This window comes from Canis aureus, chromosome 16 (assembly GCF_053574225.1).
Source record: "Canis aureus isolate CA01 chromosome 16, VMU_Caureus_v.1.0, whole genome shotgun sequence".
Lineage (NCBI taxonomy): Eukaryota > Metazoa > Chordata > Mammalia > Carnivora > Canidae > Canis > Canis aureus.
Window position 1 is genome coordinate 5,085,646 of NC_135626.1, and position 18,064 is coordinate 5,103,709.

General features: G+C 43.0%; 1 protein-coding gene across 5 annotated transcripts in view; it reads left to right on the plus strand.

Annotated features, from left to right (window-relative positions):
- The window catches only part of GARNL3 (GTPase activating Rap/RanGAP domain like 3), a 146,743-nt gene that overhangs the window by 61,081 nt on the left and 67,598 nt on the right, over positions 1–18,064 (plus strand). For all 5 annotated transcript variants that reach the window (XM_077850767.1, XM_077850766.1, XM_077850769.1 and 2 more), the window contains one exon: positions 4,425–4,499. In XM_077850767.1, coding sequence (XP_077706893.1) covers positions 4,425–4,499 — 75 coding nt within the window. The remainder of the gene's footprint in view (positions 1–4,424; positions 4,500–18,064) is intronic.

The window sequence follows — 18,064 nt, forward strand, 5'->3', positions numbered from 1 at the left end:
TTTTTTTTAAGATTTTATTATTTATTCATGATAGACATAGAGAGAGAGAGAGAGGCAGAGACACAGGCAGAGGGAGAAGCAGGCTCCATGCCGGGAGCCTGATGCAGGACCTGATCCTGGGACTCCAGGATCACACCCTGGGCCAAAGGCAGGCGCTGAACCATTGAGCCACCCAGAGATCCCAGCCCTTGCTCTGATTTTTGATTGACTCCTTCCCCTTGCTTTCCTTGGGTTTTGTTAGCATTCTTTTTGGTATCTCCTAGAGGAAAAGTTGAGACACCTTCCCTCCTAAAGGGCCTCACTCCCCACATGCCACCTGGGCCTTGGACCCATCTTCAAGTGGGGAGAATTAAGTCAAAGAGTTTCCTTAAGGGAATTGGTCTAGCCATGTGTCCAGGGCATTCCATCCCTGGAGAAGATGGCAGGAGTGTATTTTAGTGGCCGCCAGAACTCTGCACTGCATTGGATGAACTGGGGCAGGGTCCCTCTAGGTTATGTGGTGTTGGACATTTAGATAGGTTCTAGTACATTATTTCATTCCTGAGTCTAATCTTCCAACCAAGGGGAGAGTTTCAAATTTCTATAGTTTTAATTGGCCAGATCACAGGCATGAGGAATAACAGAAAGAAGACCACCTACAGAAACAGCTTCTGTGCTGCATTAAAAGGAATTTTTTTCTTTTTCTTTTTCTTTTTCTTTTTCTTGTTCTTGTTCTTTTTTTTTTTTTTTTTTTTTTTTTAGGATTTTTTTTTTCTGGATTGTTTTTCTCATCCCCAAGTGCCCTGGAGCACTCTCTCCTTTCACACCGGCTGGTGTACTAGTCCTGCTTGGGCCCCATCCAGCATGGCACCTTCTGCTTTACTCAGCCAGCTGCCCAAACCAGCTGGGCAGGGGAGCCCTGGGACTTCATTCAGCGAGCTGGTGCTAGGTCCTTTGCCCGCATGACCAGTGAGTCACCTGTCCACCTAGTGCCTTAACACCCACGCTCCCCTCAGACAGACCCTGACAGCAGTTACCCAGGGTGCCAGGTGGACGTGCTGGACCTGATGCAGTTCCCAGCAGCCCAGCTCGCCCTTGCACGTGGTGGTTCAGGTTATTTGGCCTTTCCTTGACCCTGGTCATTCCTTTATGATAGACCTGGTAGAATTTCCTTGAATTTTCTTACGTGAGTCATGAGCCACCGGTTTCCAGGACTGGCATAGATCTTACTCCCATTTTTGGTCATTTCAGTAGGAATTTGGCCTTCATCTATTCACATATTTCTTATTTGGTAAGTGTTTAGTGGACATCTGTACTGTGTCAGATGGGGTACTTGGCTCTGGGGATGCGGTGGTAAGAACAACAAGCAATCACTCTCTCCATGGAGCTTATCATGGGGGAGCAGGGAGCACGTGAGGAGGAAGGGCATGAATCGTGTAACCACACAAAGAGATGAGATCATAATTCACAGGAGTGCTCCAGCACTTATGTTGGGGTCATTTTCCCAGGCACTGAGGTCAGGGAAAACCCATACAGTAGGGACTGCAGTGAATTTGGAGGATGAGTAGGAATTCTTGAGGGGAAAATGGTAGAGGACTTCCCAGCAAGGGAGCGTCATGTGCACCCACCCTCTGGTGGGAAGGAGCAGAGTGCTGGGACAGAGGTGGGACTGGGGGACAGTCCAAATTATGGTTTACCGAAATTGCTCAGCAGTGTGCAGATTGGGTCAGAGAAGCCATGGTGGATGGGTTCATCAACCTGCTAGGGGGCGGTTACAGTCATCCAGGCAAAAGATGACACTGACTGGGGTGCACATGGTGGTGGTGGAGATGGTAAAGGTGGGAAAGTCAAACATGTCAGCCTGAAGCCCATGTTCAGTGCCTGTGAGTTTCAGATCAGAGGGAGCCAGATTCCTTCCAGTTTCAGATCATTAAACATGTTCTTCCTTTCTGCTTCTTGAACCTTTTAAGCAAGAAAGGCAATTAACTTCTTGTTCTAATCTCTGCACATTATTGCCTATGCCTGACAGTGTCTGGAATATAGTGGTGAACATTTTATATTTGTTATGTGAATAAAGGAATGACTCAGTGAATGACTGTCAGCTCTTCTCCTAAGCCTTTAAATCTTGCTTGAGACTAGCTATGTGAAGACTGTATCCATCAACCTCTAATTCAAGGGAGCACATGTTCCACTGTCTCTTTATACACCTGTGTCAGGTGTATTAATTGATGGCAGCTCTCTTTTCTCTCCAGATGTGACCTCCGAACACTTCTCCCAAAGCCCTTGAGGCAGCCTATACCAAGAACACTTGGCTTCCAACTTATTTGCTATAACCTATATTTTAACATTTTAACAGTGAATAGAAGATCATGAGCAAAGAGGAAGCTGACAGTGAATCCTCTATACTTCTGCTGTGAAAATGACTGTGACCCCAGGAGAGCCACATTCATCTTGCTCTTGAACTTTAGAATTGGCCTCTCTAAACTAGGGAAGAGTCCACCAGACCTCACTTCTGACATTAACTTCAGAGTACAAGGGTCCCCCGGGCCACTCTCAGGTTCAATAATTTGTAGAAGGGGACTCACAGAATCTAGTGAAAGCTGTTATGCTCACTTATGGTTTATTACAGCAAAAGGATACAGATTAAGATCAGCCAAGAGAACAGAGACACATGAGACAGAGTCCAGGAGAGTTCCAAATGCAGAGCTTCCAGTTGTCCTCTCAGTGGGGTCATGGACAGCACTAATTCCTCCTAGCAATGACGTGTGACAGTATATACACCAGGAAAGTTCACCTAAGTCTTGTATCCAGAGGTAGATCTGATACTGTGTAACCCAAAGCACCCCCAGCCCCCACCCCATAAGTCATTATATTCTCCTCCTGGCTCAAAGAGCCAGGTAAACAGACACTCCTAAAGGACATTCCCAGGGCTTAGAGATGACCTCTCAGGAGCCAAGGGCAAAGGCCAGACTTCTCTTGGGCAGAGCTAAATTCTTTACCACACAGCTTCTATTACTCGTCTTCAATTTACTTCAATTTTTAATAATCTGATGCTATAAGCAGCTAAACATATACATAAAAATATTTTTATCTGTTTTTAGAAATGATTTTGCAGGATAAACATCAGATGGAAAACCTGGGCCTTTTCATGGGCATTCCACAGAGGATGGTTAGATAGGGAAATGGTTAGGTGAGGATAATGAGTTTCTGAACTCTGTGTTCACATCCGAAGCCTCTCAGGTACTAACTAGGATATGACTATGGCTGGTTATTATAACCTTCCTATGCCTCAGTTTCCTTGTTGGTAGATGACAACAAAGATGGTACCCACCCGATGAGATAACGCATGTGAAGGCTGGAACAGTGCACCATTTATAGAAGTGCTCAATAAATATCACATACCATTCTTTCTATATTTATCATGAAAAGATTTATCAGCCTTTGGAAATAATTTTCCTTGGGAAGTTTTGTAGTTTCCCCTAATTTTTTTTTCATTTTCACACCTTCATATCTCTTAACACAAGTGAATATAGGAAATAACCATCTTTCTTAAGAAATTGTGTATCTGTTTGACCAGGTAAGTCTTGAGTTAAGAGAGGCATGAAGTGTCCTCCCCTGGGACAAACATATTCTAATGAGTCTGGGAAATGGAAATTCTTGGCAGATCTTTGCTACAAATGGTGGGCAGATTTAAAGATTAAAAAAAGACATGTCATTTTCCCAAGTTGCTACTAAGAAATCGAGAAGATTTGGGGAAAAATAAGTTAACTCTCAAGTCAGTAATTTTAGGGCTGATGCTCCAAGCCCAGATTTCACTCGTCTCGCTCCACCAGTGGACTCCTTGAAGACTTGTCTATTTGCAAGTATCATTGTGCCAGAGCTCAAATAGAGCCTGCCAGCCTTGGAAGGGGCTAATTGGCCTTTTGGAGACCATTTAAAACTGAATGAAGCACCAGAGCTTTCTGTGATGTTAGTAGAGCCTTGAGTTTGTGCCAGCCATTAATTGTTTTTTGGGCTTTCCTGTGAAGACGGCCGATCTTGAGACTTGGCTTTCTGCTTTGCCATCTGTGAGCTACACTTGTCCACATGTGATGTGTATTAAGATTATTTTTCCAGGGAACATCGCTTTAATATTTTTCCGTATTAAAATATGTTCACACTTAGATTTTATTGAACATGTTCACATTTAGATTTGATGTTCTTGTTTTCACTACTCTTGTGCTTTGGGGTGGGGGTGGGGTCCTTGCTGTTCAGCATCTAAAGACTGTGGAGGCCAACTGTGTGAGGACTTGGCTGACAGAGCTTCAGAAAGACCGTTAGCTTCTAGGCTGGGCCCTCCAACTGTCATTGGATTTGGCTTGCTTATAGGATGGATACAGACAGACAGACAGAGGCTTTGCACGTGATGACCCAGCCACCTAACTGTGCATTTTCTTTTCCCCTAGCTTATTTCCAGTGATGCTGATGGAGCCATCCAAAGGGCTGGAAGATTCAGAGTGGAAAATGGCTCCTCAGATGAGGTAAGGAAGCCCCCCTACCACACACACACACACACACACACACACCATGTTGTCGCCAAGCCATGGTTATAGCACCTGGGATATACCAGTAAGCAGTTTGTGCTGCTTGTTACCACAGAACACTTCTCTAAATGCAGCCTGGGAAGGGTTCAGTGGAGCTCTTCAGAGCTTTGCTTGAAGCAGATGTGAAGGGAAGGTGCTATTATTCTTTGTGTGGAAGGTGCTATTCGTAGGGTGATGCATACCCTTTAAAAGATCTATAATAAAGCGAGGGAGACATTAAGGTGGTCTGCCAGCAGTGGGACCAAAGAAGAATTCACAGCCAGGGCACTCTTTGCAGGTGGCCCCAGAAATCCATCTCCTCCCTATGCCAAGCCAGTAAGCTGGGTATTGCTCTGTGAGCAACACAGGGTCCAAGAGAGAGATGTAAAAGGCACTACAATTACCAAATGTCATCTTATTCAGGGAAGACACCAGAAAAGGTGTCTAGAAAGAGGGCTTGGACCTCCTGGTCTTCCTTCCTGCCTGCTACAGGAATTCACGTTGCTTGTCTTTCTTCTTCAGATTCCCACTGCCTGGTCTATCCCTAAAACTGCAGAGTGTGGTGTAAGCCCCCCATGCTTTCCATCTTTGCCACTTCCCTGAGAGGTAGGCCGTCAGAGTGCTTTAGCACCCCCACTGCAGCTTTGGAGTCGGACAAACATAGGTTCAAGTTTTTGCTCCCCCATCCCCTAGTTATGTGACCCTGAGCAAGTAACCCAGCCTTTCTGAGCCTCGGTTTCTTCATCTATAAAATGGAATGTGCCTCAGGATTATTAAAAAGAGTTAGTGAGCCAAGCTTGTAAAGCTGTCGGCACTATGTCCACCATATGTAAGCATTCAGGAAGTGACAGTTATACTACGGATGATGGTGGGGTTGTTAACGTAACTACTGCTGTACTGCCAGCCTTGCTTTCCTGACCACCTCCTTGATGAAATTCTTGGTGAAGGGCTATGGATTTAACATGAAAGGCCATAGCATTTTGGAAGTTGTTTCTCATCTTCAACTTTGGACTTAACTTCACATACCCAGACGTGGTACCTTCACCATTGCTCTGTGAGGTGCAAAGAGGCCTGTCCCATCTTAGGCTGGACTTCTGAAGAGGTGCCCACATATTTCTTGTCCAGAATGATGTCAGCCAACCCACACAGGGGAAGGAAGTCCTGGGGGAATTTGCTTCAGAAGCTTGGAAACAGCTGTCCTCAAATGGGCCAGCTCCTGAAACGAGATAGTCTTATTACCACCGAAATGGGCAGCCAGCTGTGTACCAGGAGCTAAGCCAGGAGCAGAAACACTGAGTCCTCATTTTCCAGTGTTCAGAAAGCTAGCAGCCACCATGCTGAGTTTCTACTTTGAGAACCTAAGTACCAGAGACCCTGGAGATTGCTGTACCTTGAGACATCCTTGTGCTCCCAAAATTTTTGCAAAACTTTAGCCCAGCCTGAAATTGAGCAAACTGTACTAGACTTTCCCCACCCCACATGAGCACAACTCTGCTCCCTGCCAAAACGAGTTTCTAGAGGAAATCCACATATCCTAAGGAAGACGTAAATGTGGTCCTAGGATCACTAAACACTCCTCACCTGTCTGTGTCATCTGCCCCTGCCACATGCCAAAGGACATGTTCTGGACCTGGTCAGGGATTAGAAGTCACCTCTGGAAGATTGTGGGCAAGAGTGGCTCTAGAGTCAGACTGCTTGGGTTCAAATGGTGAATCTACAACTCAGCCGCAGTGTGACTGTGGACAGTTCACTTAACATCTTTGAAACTATTTGGTGAAGTTATTGATTTCACAAATCACTGTGGTCTATTGTGTCTAAAACACAGCCCTGTCTCAGATTGCCTCTCTGGGAAATATGATATCAAGACTCAAATAGTGTTTTCAATTTTGTTTCTACCAGAGCCACTGAGCATGAGTGCTGAGTTGGAGCACCGTGGCTGTGTTTTATATTGATGGTCTCCAGCTAAAAGCCTGCGGCCAGTGTTAACGTACACTCTGATAAAAGACCTGAGTGCCCAGGAGACTCAAGGAAACCAAGCTGGCTTGCTCAGAGTCAGTTAAAGCTGTCAGTGCACTAGAAGGGACAATATTTGTAGCTGCTTAAAATTTTTCAAACACACTAAGAAACAAATTGCAAAGTAATTTCATTACTGGGTTATTTCTCCTTTTATTATTGCTCTTTAAGTGTTCTTTATACAGTACGGATCCAAGACCCTCATCAGATCTGTGATTTGCAAAAATTCTCCACCATTCTGCAGACTGCCTTTTCACTTCCTTGATTGTGTCCTTTGAAGCACAGATGTTTTAAAATGCAATAATGTCTCCTCTACCTAGCTTTTCTTTGGTGGCTTCCGCTTTTTGTGTCATTTCTAAGGAATATTTGCCTGGTTAAGGTGGTTCAGTCACTTCTTACTCTTCCATTGAAGACAATGTTGAATTTGCCTTGATTTCTTTACACAGTCAGTATAATGGTTTTACATCTGTGATAGGTAATTTCACTATGTGACATTGCTGGGGCTATTTTTTGTGTGATTTTTCTCTTGGCCTGTGCTCAGGGCTTAGTGGCATTCTGTGTGTCCCTGTGTGCATGGCCACCTTATAGTGTGCTGGTATTGTTCTCGAAAATGAATTTTTAGGACTAATATGAGGCCCAGGTTGAGTCACCTTTTGCTAAAGAGTGTTATAACATGATTTAAAATAAGAAATGGATATTTTATCTTTTTCTCAGTTCCTGACACAGAGCTGCCCAAACCTGTGAATTTCCTAAGTGCAAGAGTGAGGGTTGTGTGTCTTTTGTCACATTAATGAAGTGACTTTTGGAAAGCCCCTAGGAAGGCGGGAGTGCTGGTCACAGAGAAACCTCCCATACAATTAGAGGGTTAGAACTTTCAGCCCCATCCCTGACCTACAACCTCGGGAAAGAAGCTAAAGATTGAGTTCAGTTGCCAATGGCCTGTGATTTAATCAAACACGGTTTGATTGATGATTTAATCAATCCGTGAAGCCTCTGTAAAAACCCAAAGAACGGGATTCAGAGAGCTTCTGGGCTGGGGAACACGGGGAGACTGTGGGGGCAGTGGCACATCCAGAGGGCATGGCACCTCTGCACCCTCCCCCATACCTTGCCCTATTCATCTTTTCCATCTGGTGTTCCTGAGTTATATTCTTTTATAATAAATTAATTAGTAGAATGTTTCTCTTGAGTCCTGTGAGCCACTCTAACAAATTAATTGAACCCAAAGAAGGGGTCATTGGATATCTTTGGGGGTGGGGTGGGAGGATGACAGTCTGGTAAGACTGAGCCCTACACTTGTGGGATCTGAGGCTGTCTCCAGGTAGATGGTGTCAGAACAGAGCTGAATTTTAGAACACCCAGCTGGTATCAGAGAAATGCTTGGTGATGTGGGGGAAAAAATACATATTGGAATTGATGTCAGAATTGGAGGGAGGGTTTCCATTTTCTTTTGTCAGACACTGTAAACTAAATTCCTAGCATGAGACTTTCCAAACCACCCTGGTGCTGCAGAACAGAGCAGCAGGTTTACATGAAGTCTGGTTTGTGGGCACAACACTCAGAGATGTTCCCCGCTCAGCTCTGCTCAGCACTGACAACCATCCCTGTAGTCTTTGGGAGTACAGGGGGGCTCTTCCAATTCACCTTTTCTTTGAATGTGCATCCCTTTGGGGCCCCAGCTTAATGTCTGGTGGGTCTCCTATTAGACTTAACTGCCTTAACAGGTCTGGGAGTTTGATTTTTTTGCCCTCTTGCCCCATGAGGCCACCAAAACCCAAGTTTCATTTTGTCAGAATTGACAAATATCCTCAACCTAAGAAGATTTCCATAGTCCTCCTACCTCTCTGGGCTCCTACTTGCCTCTTGTTTGGATTAGTAATTCCTGACTATCTTGTAAGCACTCCAAGGGCTTTTAAGGAAATGATTTTAATATCTTTCAAGTAGTTTTAGTTTTTTCCATGGGAGTGTTGGTTGAATAACCTAGCCCACCATTACCAAAAATAAAAATTCTATCAGAAGTGCTTTTCATGTGATATGTCATTCATTCAACCCTCATTTTTGAGGATCCTTTCTTGGTGCCAGGTTGTCTATGCCCTGCTGATGTAGGATTGAGTAGGATTGCTGCGGTTCCTGCCCTAGTGACCTCACAGATTGGCAGGGGAGGGAAGTCCATAAACAGGATGACAGCAAGTACTGTGGGGAAAACAAGTAGCGGACATGGTGCAAAGAGGAAGAGCCCTACTTAGCTTGGATGGTCACACAGGGCCTCACCAGATATCACAGTGAGCCCAAGGCCTCTGAGCAGTGCACTCAGATCACTGGTGGTAAAGGACCAGCTTTTTAATTTCTGATCTGTTGTAGAACTCAGTGTGGTCCTACCTGCATGACCAGTATGCAGCACCCCTTCATGTAACTCCCCACCAAATTTAGTAAATCTGAGATATATCTGGACTCTTTTTAAAGAAATGAATCCAGGCAGCCCCGGTGGCACAGCAGTTTAGCGCTGCCTGCAGCCCGGGGTGTGATCCTGGAGACCTGGGATTGAGTCCCACGTCAGGCTCCCTGCATGGAACCTGCTTCTCCCTCTGCCTGTGTCTCTGCCTCTCCTCTCTCTGTGTGTCTAAACAAACAAACAAATAAATAAATCTATCTTTAAAAAAAATAAAGAAATGAATCCACTGAGCATGATTTCGGTGTCACAGTAATGTCAAAATGCTTGTAAAAGTTTCTAATGCCTCTCTGTTGCCATACACTTTGTTATGGAGTGGTAAGAAGTTTTCAGATCAACACCCGCCCATCAGCTATTCCTTACTGCCCTAGAGTCAGTCTAGGACCAAGACATAAGCCCCTGCACCAGCTTCACCACAGTCAGCTCATCAGTACCTGCTTGAGCACATCTGCAAGAATGGGAGACTTGCCTCCTCCTTGATAGGTTGTTTTTCTGTGGACACTAGCTGAGTATCCTACACTTCAATTCCATTCTGACACTAACTACCTGGGGTTAGCCCCAAAAGACTGCCTCACTTCAGACCCCAGTTGCAAGTATCAGGTCCCCAGGTCACCCACATTTCTGCCTCATTTGGCTACAAAGTCAGGGGTTCCCACAACCCCCCTCCTCAGGTCCAATAATTTGCTAAAACGACTCATAGAATTTAGGGAAGCACTTCACTTACTATCACCAGTTTATTACAAAGGATATAACTCAGGAACAGCCAAATGGGAGAGATGCACAGAATAAGGTATTGGGGGGCGGGAGCCAACAGAGAGCTTCATGCCCCTGTTATGAGGACCACACTCCCAGCACTGTGATGTGTTCACCAACTCAGAAGCTCCCTGGACCCATCATGAACGGGTTTCATCACATATCATGTTTCATCGCAATGATCAAATCATTGGCCATTGATGATTAAATCAGTCTACACTCCCTCCCCTCCCACAGGGTCCAGTGTGGGGCTGAAAGTTACAAGCTTCTGATCAAGGCTTGATCTTTCTAGCAACTGGCCCCATCCTAAAGCTCTGCAGAGACACAGCAAGAGTCACCTCATTGGAGCAAAAGGCATTCCTATCACCTTCATCATTCAGAAAATCTCCAGGGTTCTTTTTATTGAACAGAATTCATATGTCTATATTTTCCACTCAGAGTTTCTATTTACATTTTCTGTAAGGCTTGGTCCTCTTAAACATGATGGGCTCCCAAGCATTCCAGGATATCTGCTGTTTTTCTCCTAAGATGTGGACTTGGTTCCACTCATCGTTATCCTCTCTGCTGCTTCTGGGCCACATGTGAGCTTATTAATGTTAAGTTGAAGTGGTCAGAACTGAATTTGGAGCTCCAGGTACACCCCACACAGCCACAGAGTGGAACAGGCTCATCCTCTTCCTTGCTGTGCACACTCTCTTTTTATGAATCCAGTGATTCATTATGAACCCTTGATATGCTCCCCCTTACCCCAGTCTTCCTCATGGTGCAGTGGAGACAATTTTGGAGTCAAATGAGCTTGAGTTTAGGCCTCACTCTATCACTTACCAGTTTATGACTCAACTTCTCCAAGTCTCAGTTTCCTGTTGGGTAAAATGGGTGCAAATTCCTGCTTTGTCCCACCTGGCCTTCCCCATCCTGTACTTGTACAATTGGAATTTGTCACCAGTTGTAGTATTTTCCATTGTCCATACTGAATTTAATCTCATTTGTGTGTCCATAATTGCTAATTGTCAAAAGGTTTTTTTTTTTTGACGTCTTGATTCTGTTGTCCTATTAGTTAACCCACTGAGAAGTTTTATATTACCTTCAAATGTTCTTCTCCTGCCATCTGTGTGCTCATTCAGATTTTTTTTTTTTATGATAGTCACACAGAGAGAGAGAGAGAGGCAGGCTCCATGCAGCGGGAGCCCGACGTGGAACTCGATCCCGGGTCTCCAGGATCGCACCCTGGGCCAAAGGCAGGCGCCAAACCGCTGCGCCACCCAGGGATCCCTCATTCAGATTATTAATTAAAGTGAGTGTGACCCTTGGGTGGATCACTGGAGACCTCCCTTACAGCTCACTTGTATATATCAATTAGTATATTGTGGAGCAGAGGGACAATCTCTCAGCTTTTTATAAATCTATCTTCCTTCGTGTAGGAGGATTCTCTTATACATTGTTGGGGGCTATGTAAACAAGTACAATCTTTTGGGAGGGCAATTAGCAATAACTAAAAGTGAGCACACCATTTGGGCAGCAGTTCTGCTACAGTGTGTATTGTAGCATCATTTAAAATAGGAAAAAAAAAATCACCTGGAAACACCTTCCATTTCCACCAGTAAAGGAATGATTATATAAATTATAATACATTTATACAGTGGAATTCTTAGTTGCTGTTAGAAAGAATGAAGTAGTAGTATATATAATACCATAGAAAAATATAGTTAGGCCTAAAAGCAAGTTCCAGAATTAATATATAATTCCATTTCCTTAACAAACAAAAAAGTAAATAAGTTTTTCCATATGCAAGAAAGTTCCCAAAAGGATACATAAAAATTAAGCAGTAATTGCTTCTGGAAATTGGAGAACCTTGACTTCCCATGTCAGGTCCTTTTATGCCATTTACATATTTTACACATCCCTACTCAACTGTAGTGTTTAATTTTTCTAAAAATCTCCATACTCGTTAAAAAGAGCACGGTAGATCTAATGTACTGACATAGAAATATTTCTAAGATATTTTTTAAGTGTTATTTATTCACGTAATCTCTGTACCCAGTGTGAGACTTGAACTCACAATTCCAAGATCAAGAGTCGCATATGCTTCTAACTGAGCCAGCCAGGTGCCCCTAAGATATTTCCTTTAGTGGAAATAATCAAGTTTCAGTGTAATAGCTCCACTAGCATCCCATTTATGAAAACAAATTCTGCGTATATATGCATATATGAACATATGTGTATGTGTGGACATGGGTATGAAGTTGTGATGTGAGCATGTATGTATACAGCAAACACACATTTATAAATGCATACAAAGGCCTAAGACTATCCACACCAACCTGGTAGAATGGTTATCAAAGGAAAAGGATGTGCACAGGGGCAGGGGGGAAGGAAAAGAAAAGAATTTTACTTTGTGTGTGGTTTCACTTTTTTCAACCCGCTTATATTTATTTGCATTTGCAATTCAAAAGTTTTTAGTGTATCTTTTTTTAAATCCATCTTCTTTGCTGCCAGCATTCTCTCAGCAATTTAAACTAGAAACTGAAGTAAAGTCCATTTAAATGCATCGTCTCATTAATTGAACACACTCTGGAAAAGACCATAAAAACTCCCACCAGGTGTTATATAAGACCAGGGGTCTCATCTGTAGTCCAAGTGTGTTGTGTAGATCGCCTGCTTAAAGTTGAACATCAGCGAACATTCAGATAAAATGAGGGTGTTATGTGTAGATTTTGATTACATTCTCCTCAAAATATCCTGGCAGATTTGCTCAGTCCTCCTCCTTCACATCCCACAAGTATAAATGGGATTTAAAAAAAAAATAAAGTGAAGGGGCGCCTGGGTGGTTCAGTTGGTTAAGGGTCGAACTCTTGGTTTCAGCTCAAGTCATGATCTCAGGGTCCTGAAATGGAGCCCCATGTCGGGCTTCACACTCAGCAAGGAGTCTGCTTCTTCCTCCCCCTTCCCTTCTACTCTCTCTCTCTCTCTCTCTCAAATAAAATCTTAAAAAAAAAAAAAAAAAAAAAGACAATGAAGGAGACAAGAAGCTATTTCAGGCTTTGGAATTTGATGCAGGAGTGATTCAGGATTTCTTAGTCTCAGGACTCATTTAACACTGTGGGCATGTTCAAGGCATGTCTGCAGCATAGAATAATTTGAGTTTATTACTCTTCATAATACCTTCTAGCAAACATGTGTCTAAAAGGGCACAAAAATAACTCTGGGCGTTTGCAATGTTAATCTTTAGTTGTCTGGCAAATGTGCCCATCAGAGTCTTTCCTCCAAACTTGCTTGTTGATGTCAAATAAATGAAGCATTCTGGTGTCATTGTCACCTTAAAAGTTGTAGATGAAGCTTCCATATCTCCAAAGTCCTCTGTAAAATAAGTCATACTTAAAAAGAAGTAAGGTTTATTGCAAAATTAAAGCCATGATTAGGCATTACTATGCCCACTCTAGAACCGCTAAAAGGAAAATCCCTGAAATGCTAAAGAGCTAGCCAGAGGACGAGGAGCAACTAGAACTCTCCACATCTTGCTAATAGTGTAGGTTGGCTCATCCCCTTTGAAAGTTTGGCCATATCTACTAAAACAGAACATCTGCCTCCCCTGGTCCCTCCTCGGGGGATGCATACCCAACAGCCATGAGTGCTTATGTCCACCAAAAGACAGACACAAGAATGTTCTATGACTTTATTCCTAATGACCCCAAACTGGAAAGAGCCCATATGTCCATCAACTGGAGAATGAATACATACACCGTAGTGTTCATACTGGGGGTGGGTACTGCTACATGGCAGCAGAAGAGACCGAACTGTTGCCACATCCCCAAGGGGATGAACATCACAGGCGTGATGCTAAAAGACAAACTCGACTCGAATAAATACACAAAATATGATTTCATTTCTATGAAGTTCAAGTGCAAGTAACACGAATAGTGGTTATAGAAGTCAAGATAATGGTTGCTTTTCAGGATATGATTGGGCACTGACTGGGCAAAGGAGTGAAGGAGCCTTCTGGGGTACCGCAAATATTTTCTGGCTTGATCCAGGGAGGGGTTATGAGGGTGTATACATATTTGAAAAATCATTTACTCGAAATTTGTGCCCTTTACTGTCTACTTCCGGTATTTATTATCATCAGAAACTGGAACTCATTTTTGGAGTCATTCTGACAGTTCCAGTCTTGGCCAGGGGGTGCTTCTTGTTTTGTTTCTTTGCTTTAATCTCCTTTCTTTGTCAGTTCCTGCATTTGTTCTTGTCTTTACACCTCATCATATGTGATTTTAACCATGGACAAGAAGTCTCTCACTCTGTGAGACTCATAACTTTTTTGGTGTTGGCTCTCCCACCCCCCATCCTCCACCCCCATTTTAGTTAAGGATTCAGTGAAGACAGAGGTTAAGTAGGCAGCTCTTTGGTCATTTAAAAACCTCATAATTGACACTTTGTACTTGATGGATATATGGGGCATGCTACCAGCCAAAGTCAGGCCCCTAACTCTGAGATAGATGCTCCTCCAAGGGGCATACCACCTCTCTCTGTGTTTCTCCATCCTGTGGTTGCCAGTGTTCAGACCTCTGGGAGAGCGGTAGGGGAAGCAGACTCAGTATTTCAGAAGATCTAGAGTATGGGAGTCAGTTTTTATGTCCTTTAACCCCCTTGGCAATCTGTGAAGCCTGTAGACCCCTTCTCAGAGTATTTTTGAATGCATAAAACAAAAACATAGGATTACAAAGGAAAACAGTTGTGTTGAAACAGTTATTGGAGGGGTGCCAGGGTGGCTCAGCCAGTTAGTGTCCAACTTTTGATTTCAGGTCATGACCTCAGGGTGGTGAGATCGAGTCCCACATCAGGCTCACACCCAGCATGGAGCCTATTTAAGATTCTCTCTCCCTCTGCCTCCCCGCCCGCCCCACCTCCCACATGCTCTGTAAAAAAGGAAGGAAGGAAGGAAGGAAGGAAGGAAGGAAGGAAGGAAGGAAGGAAGGAAGGAAGGAAGGAAGGAAGGAAGGAAGTCAGGGAGAGAGGGAGAGAGGGAGGGAAGGAATCAGACTGATTTTTTTTTTTTTTTTATGATAGTCACACAGAGAGAGAGAGAGAGAGAGGCGGAGACACAGGCAGAGGGAGAAGCAGGCTCCATGCACCGGGAGCCCGACATGGGATTCGATCCCGGGTCTCCAGGATCACGCCCTGGGCCAAAGGCAGGCGCCAAACCGCTGCGCCACCCAGGGATCCCCCAGACTGATTTTTTAACCTAATTTTTGACACAGTAATATATGTCCTTTTTTATCAGCACATTAAATAAATACAGCAGTAGGCTTACAGCTCCTGCAGTTTTGAACAGTGGAGATTGTAAACAGTATTCAGGATATCTGCAGTCACTATAATGAGTTCTGAAAATATCTGGTTTGTGTGTGTGTTTGAGGAGAGAGAGAGAGACATGGTTACCAGCTCTGTTCTACTGTAGTTGCATTTTGTTGGGGTTTTCTTGCATACATACGTAATTGAAAGAAACACATTTTTTTAAAGATTTTATTTTTAAATAATATCTACTCCCAACATAGGGCTCAAACTTAAAATCCTGAGATCAGGAATCCCATGCTCTACTGACGGAGCCAACCAGACACCCCAAGAAATGCTACATTTTAATTAGAAGTTAGGGAAATAAACATTTTTTTCTTTACTCAAGCTCATGCCTGCCCTGGATTCTTTTAGATCCCCTGGCATAGAGCACTGCTTCTCAAAGTTCAGTGTTCCTCGGAATCACTTGGTATGCTTGTAAAATTGCAGATTCTAGGGCACCACCCACAGAGATCCCGCGAAGGAGTCTAGAATGGGCCCATGAGTAACATTTTAACAAATCTAGAAGCACAGAGCTAAGCTCTGGTGCTGTGCCACGCAAATCTGGGAAGTTCAAGAGGCCTAAGTGTCCTGGTTCCCTCAGAGTCTCCTCTCCCAGCTCTGCTGTTGATACCAAGGATCTAGGGCCTTGGGACAATGGCACAGACCATGATGGCATCTGACTGGCTAAGGCTGAGCTGGACCCCACCTGTATCTGGTCAGCTGATGCCTGATGCTGGCTGGTGGACCCCAATGTCATACCACAGCTGCCTGCTGCCCCGGGCATAGCAGACTATGGATCAGCACTGCCAGTGGTTTATGATTATAAAGTGAATAGTGTTGACAATGAATCATCCAGAAATTCTACCGGGAACAAAATCCAATCATGTGCTCTTCTTGAGCCACACCAAAAGTTCAAAACTAAGAGGCAACATCTTGAACAGGGGATCAACATTAGTATCACCAATGAGGAACAGATAAAGGTCTTGAAATATGATAAGCTGAGAGGGACAAGTACCATTTGTGTAGCATCCCGACCAGGTATACATAGCCTGAACCTCATCATGGGGAAACATCAGACAAACCCAGAATGAGTCATGCTTGATTTTTAAAAAGAAGAGGGGAAATATGTGCTATATTCTTTACAAATGTCAGTCTTGTAAAGGACAGAGTCTGTGGAATGTTCCAGATGAAGGGAATTTATTTATTTATTTATTCATTCATTCATTCATGAGAGACACAGGCAGAGGGAGAAGCAGGCTCCATGCAGGAAGCCCGATGCAGGACTCAATTCCAGGCCTTGGGGATCACGCCCTGGGCCAAAGGCAGATGCTCAACTACTGAGCCACCCAAGTGTCCCAAGATGAAGGGAATCTAAAGAGAAATGATAACACAATCATCCTGTCCTCAAGAGGGAAGATACTTTAAATGGAATTTTTAAGTCAATTGACAAAATTAGAATACAGATGGTAGATTAGAGGTACCATATCGATGTTAAATTTATAAAAGTTGGTAAAGCTGTATTGTGGTTATGTAAGAAGATATCTCTGTTCTTGGGAAATACACAGTGAGGCATTTAGGGATAAAGGGCTATTATTTGTGTGTTTTAGTCATAAATGGTTCAGAAAAAATTTGTGTAGACAGTGAGCAAATTAATAAATGGGATAAAATATTAACAGTAGGTAAATCTGATAAAGGGTATACAGATGATCTTTGCAGTCCTATTCTTCCAACTTTTATGTAAACTCAAAATTATTTCCAAATTAAAAAAAATATATATATATAATCAGTAGCTGGTTTTTTTAATTCAAGAAAATTCAATAAAGGCACAATAATGCTAAGAAACATAACCTACTTTTTACTCTTTGAAGAGTAAAAGGGCAGAACATAAAAAGACAGACAATGACGTAATGATTAAAATTTTTCAAAAGAAAAAACCAGTCCTCTTAAATTGGCACTGACTCGGTTTCAGCTCCACTGCTTATGAGCTTGGCAATCTTAAGCAGCGTAGCTTAAATGTCCCAGCCTCACTTTTTTCATCTGAAATAAAATCTATGTCCTAAAGTTGGTCCTAAAGATGCTATGGAGCTAATGTATATGAAGTGCTTGTCCTGGTGCTTGGCCCTGAAAGCTCTTTCTCTGAGTGTCAGCATTTCCAGAGCATGAGAAAGACAGCATCCTAATTCACTCTATAAGTAATATAACCCTAAAAATACCCTGGTGGAAATACTTACAGAAAAGAAACCTATAATTTCCATCTCACTAAAAATTATGATACATAATTTTTTTAATCCAGTAATGTATCAAAAGAATACTGTATACCATTACCTAGTAGGATATATCCCAGAAATTTGAGGACCATTCAGCATCAGAAGAGCCAGTAGTATAATTCATTACATTACTATAATTTTCCCCCATTTAACATATTCTCTCAATAGTTGCCAAAAAACTTTCAGTAAAATTTGATATTGATTCCTGAGAATGGCCTCTTTATAAGCGTGGAATTGAACATGGTAAAGCAAGTGACCACAAACATCTAGTAAATCACCAGAGGCATGTCGGAATTGGAATATGTTCCAAGTATTCTGCCGTATACACATGGCACAAAGTAGATGTCAGTGGAGTTTCAGTATGATTGCATTTTGGTAAGAAACATACGTAGGTATGTACATGTAGGAAAAAATGAGAGGAAACCATACCAAATCATTCATAGTGTGACTACCTTTTGAGAAAGGATTCAGATTATTCATTATGTTTATCCATAATTTCCCCATTAATTGTGTTATTTCATGACAAATTTTAAAAATTCAACAAAAAAATATGAGCTCCAATAAAGAGTCTGCAGAGATGTATTCCAGGTGAAAGCTGTTACCAGGGTACCAAACAGAAGGGCGTGCCTCTAGGGGGCACCATCTCCCAAATATTTGGAAGCTTCGGACCAGAAAGGAGAGAAACTTCGTTATACTGAAGGTGGAAAGAGCTGAAC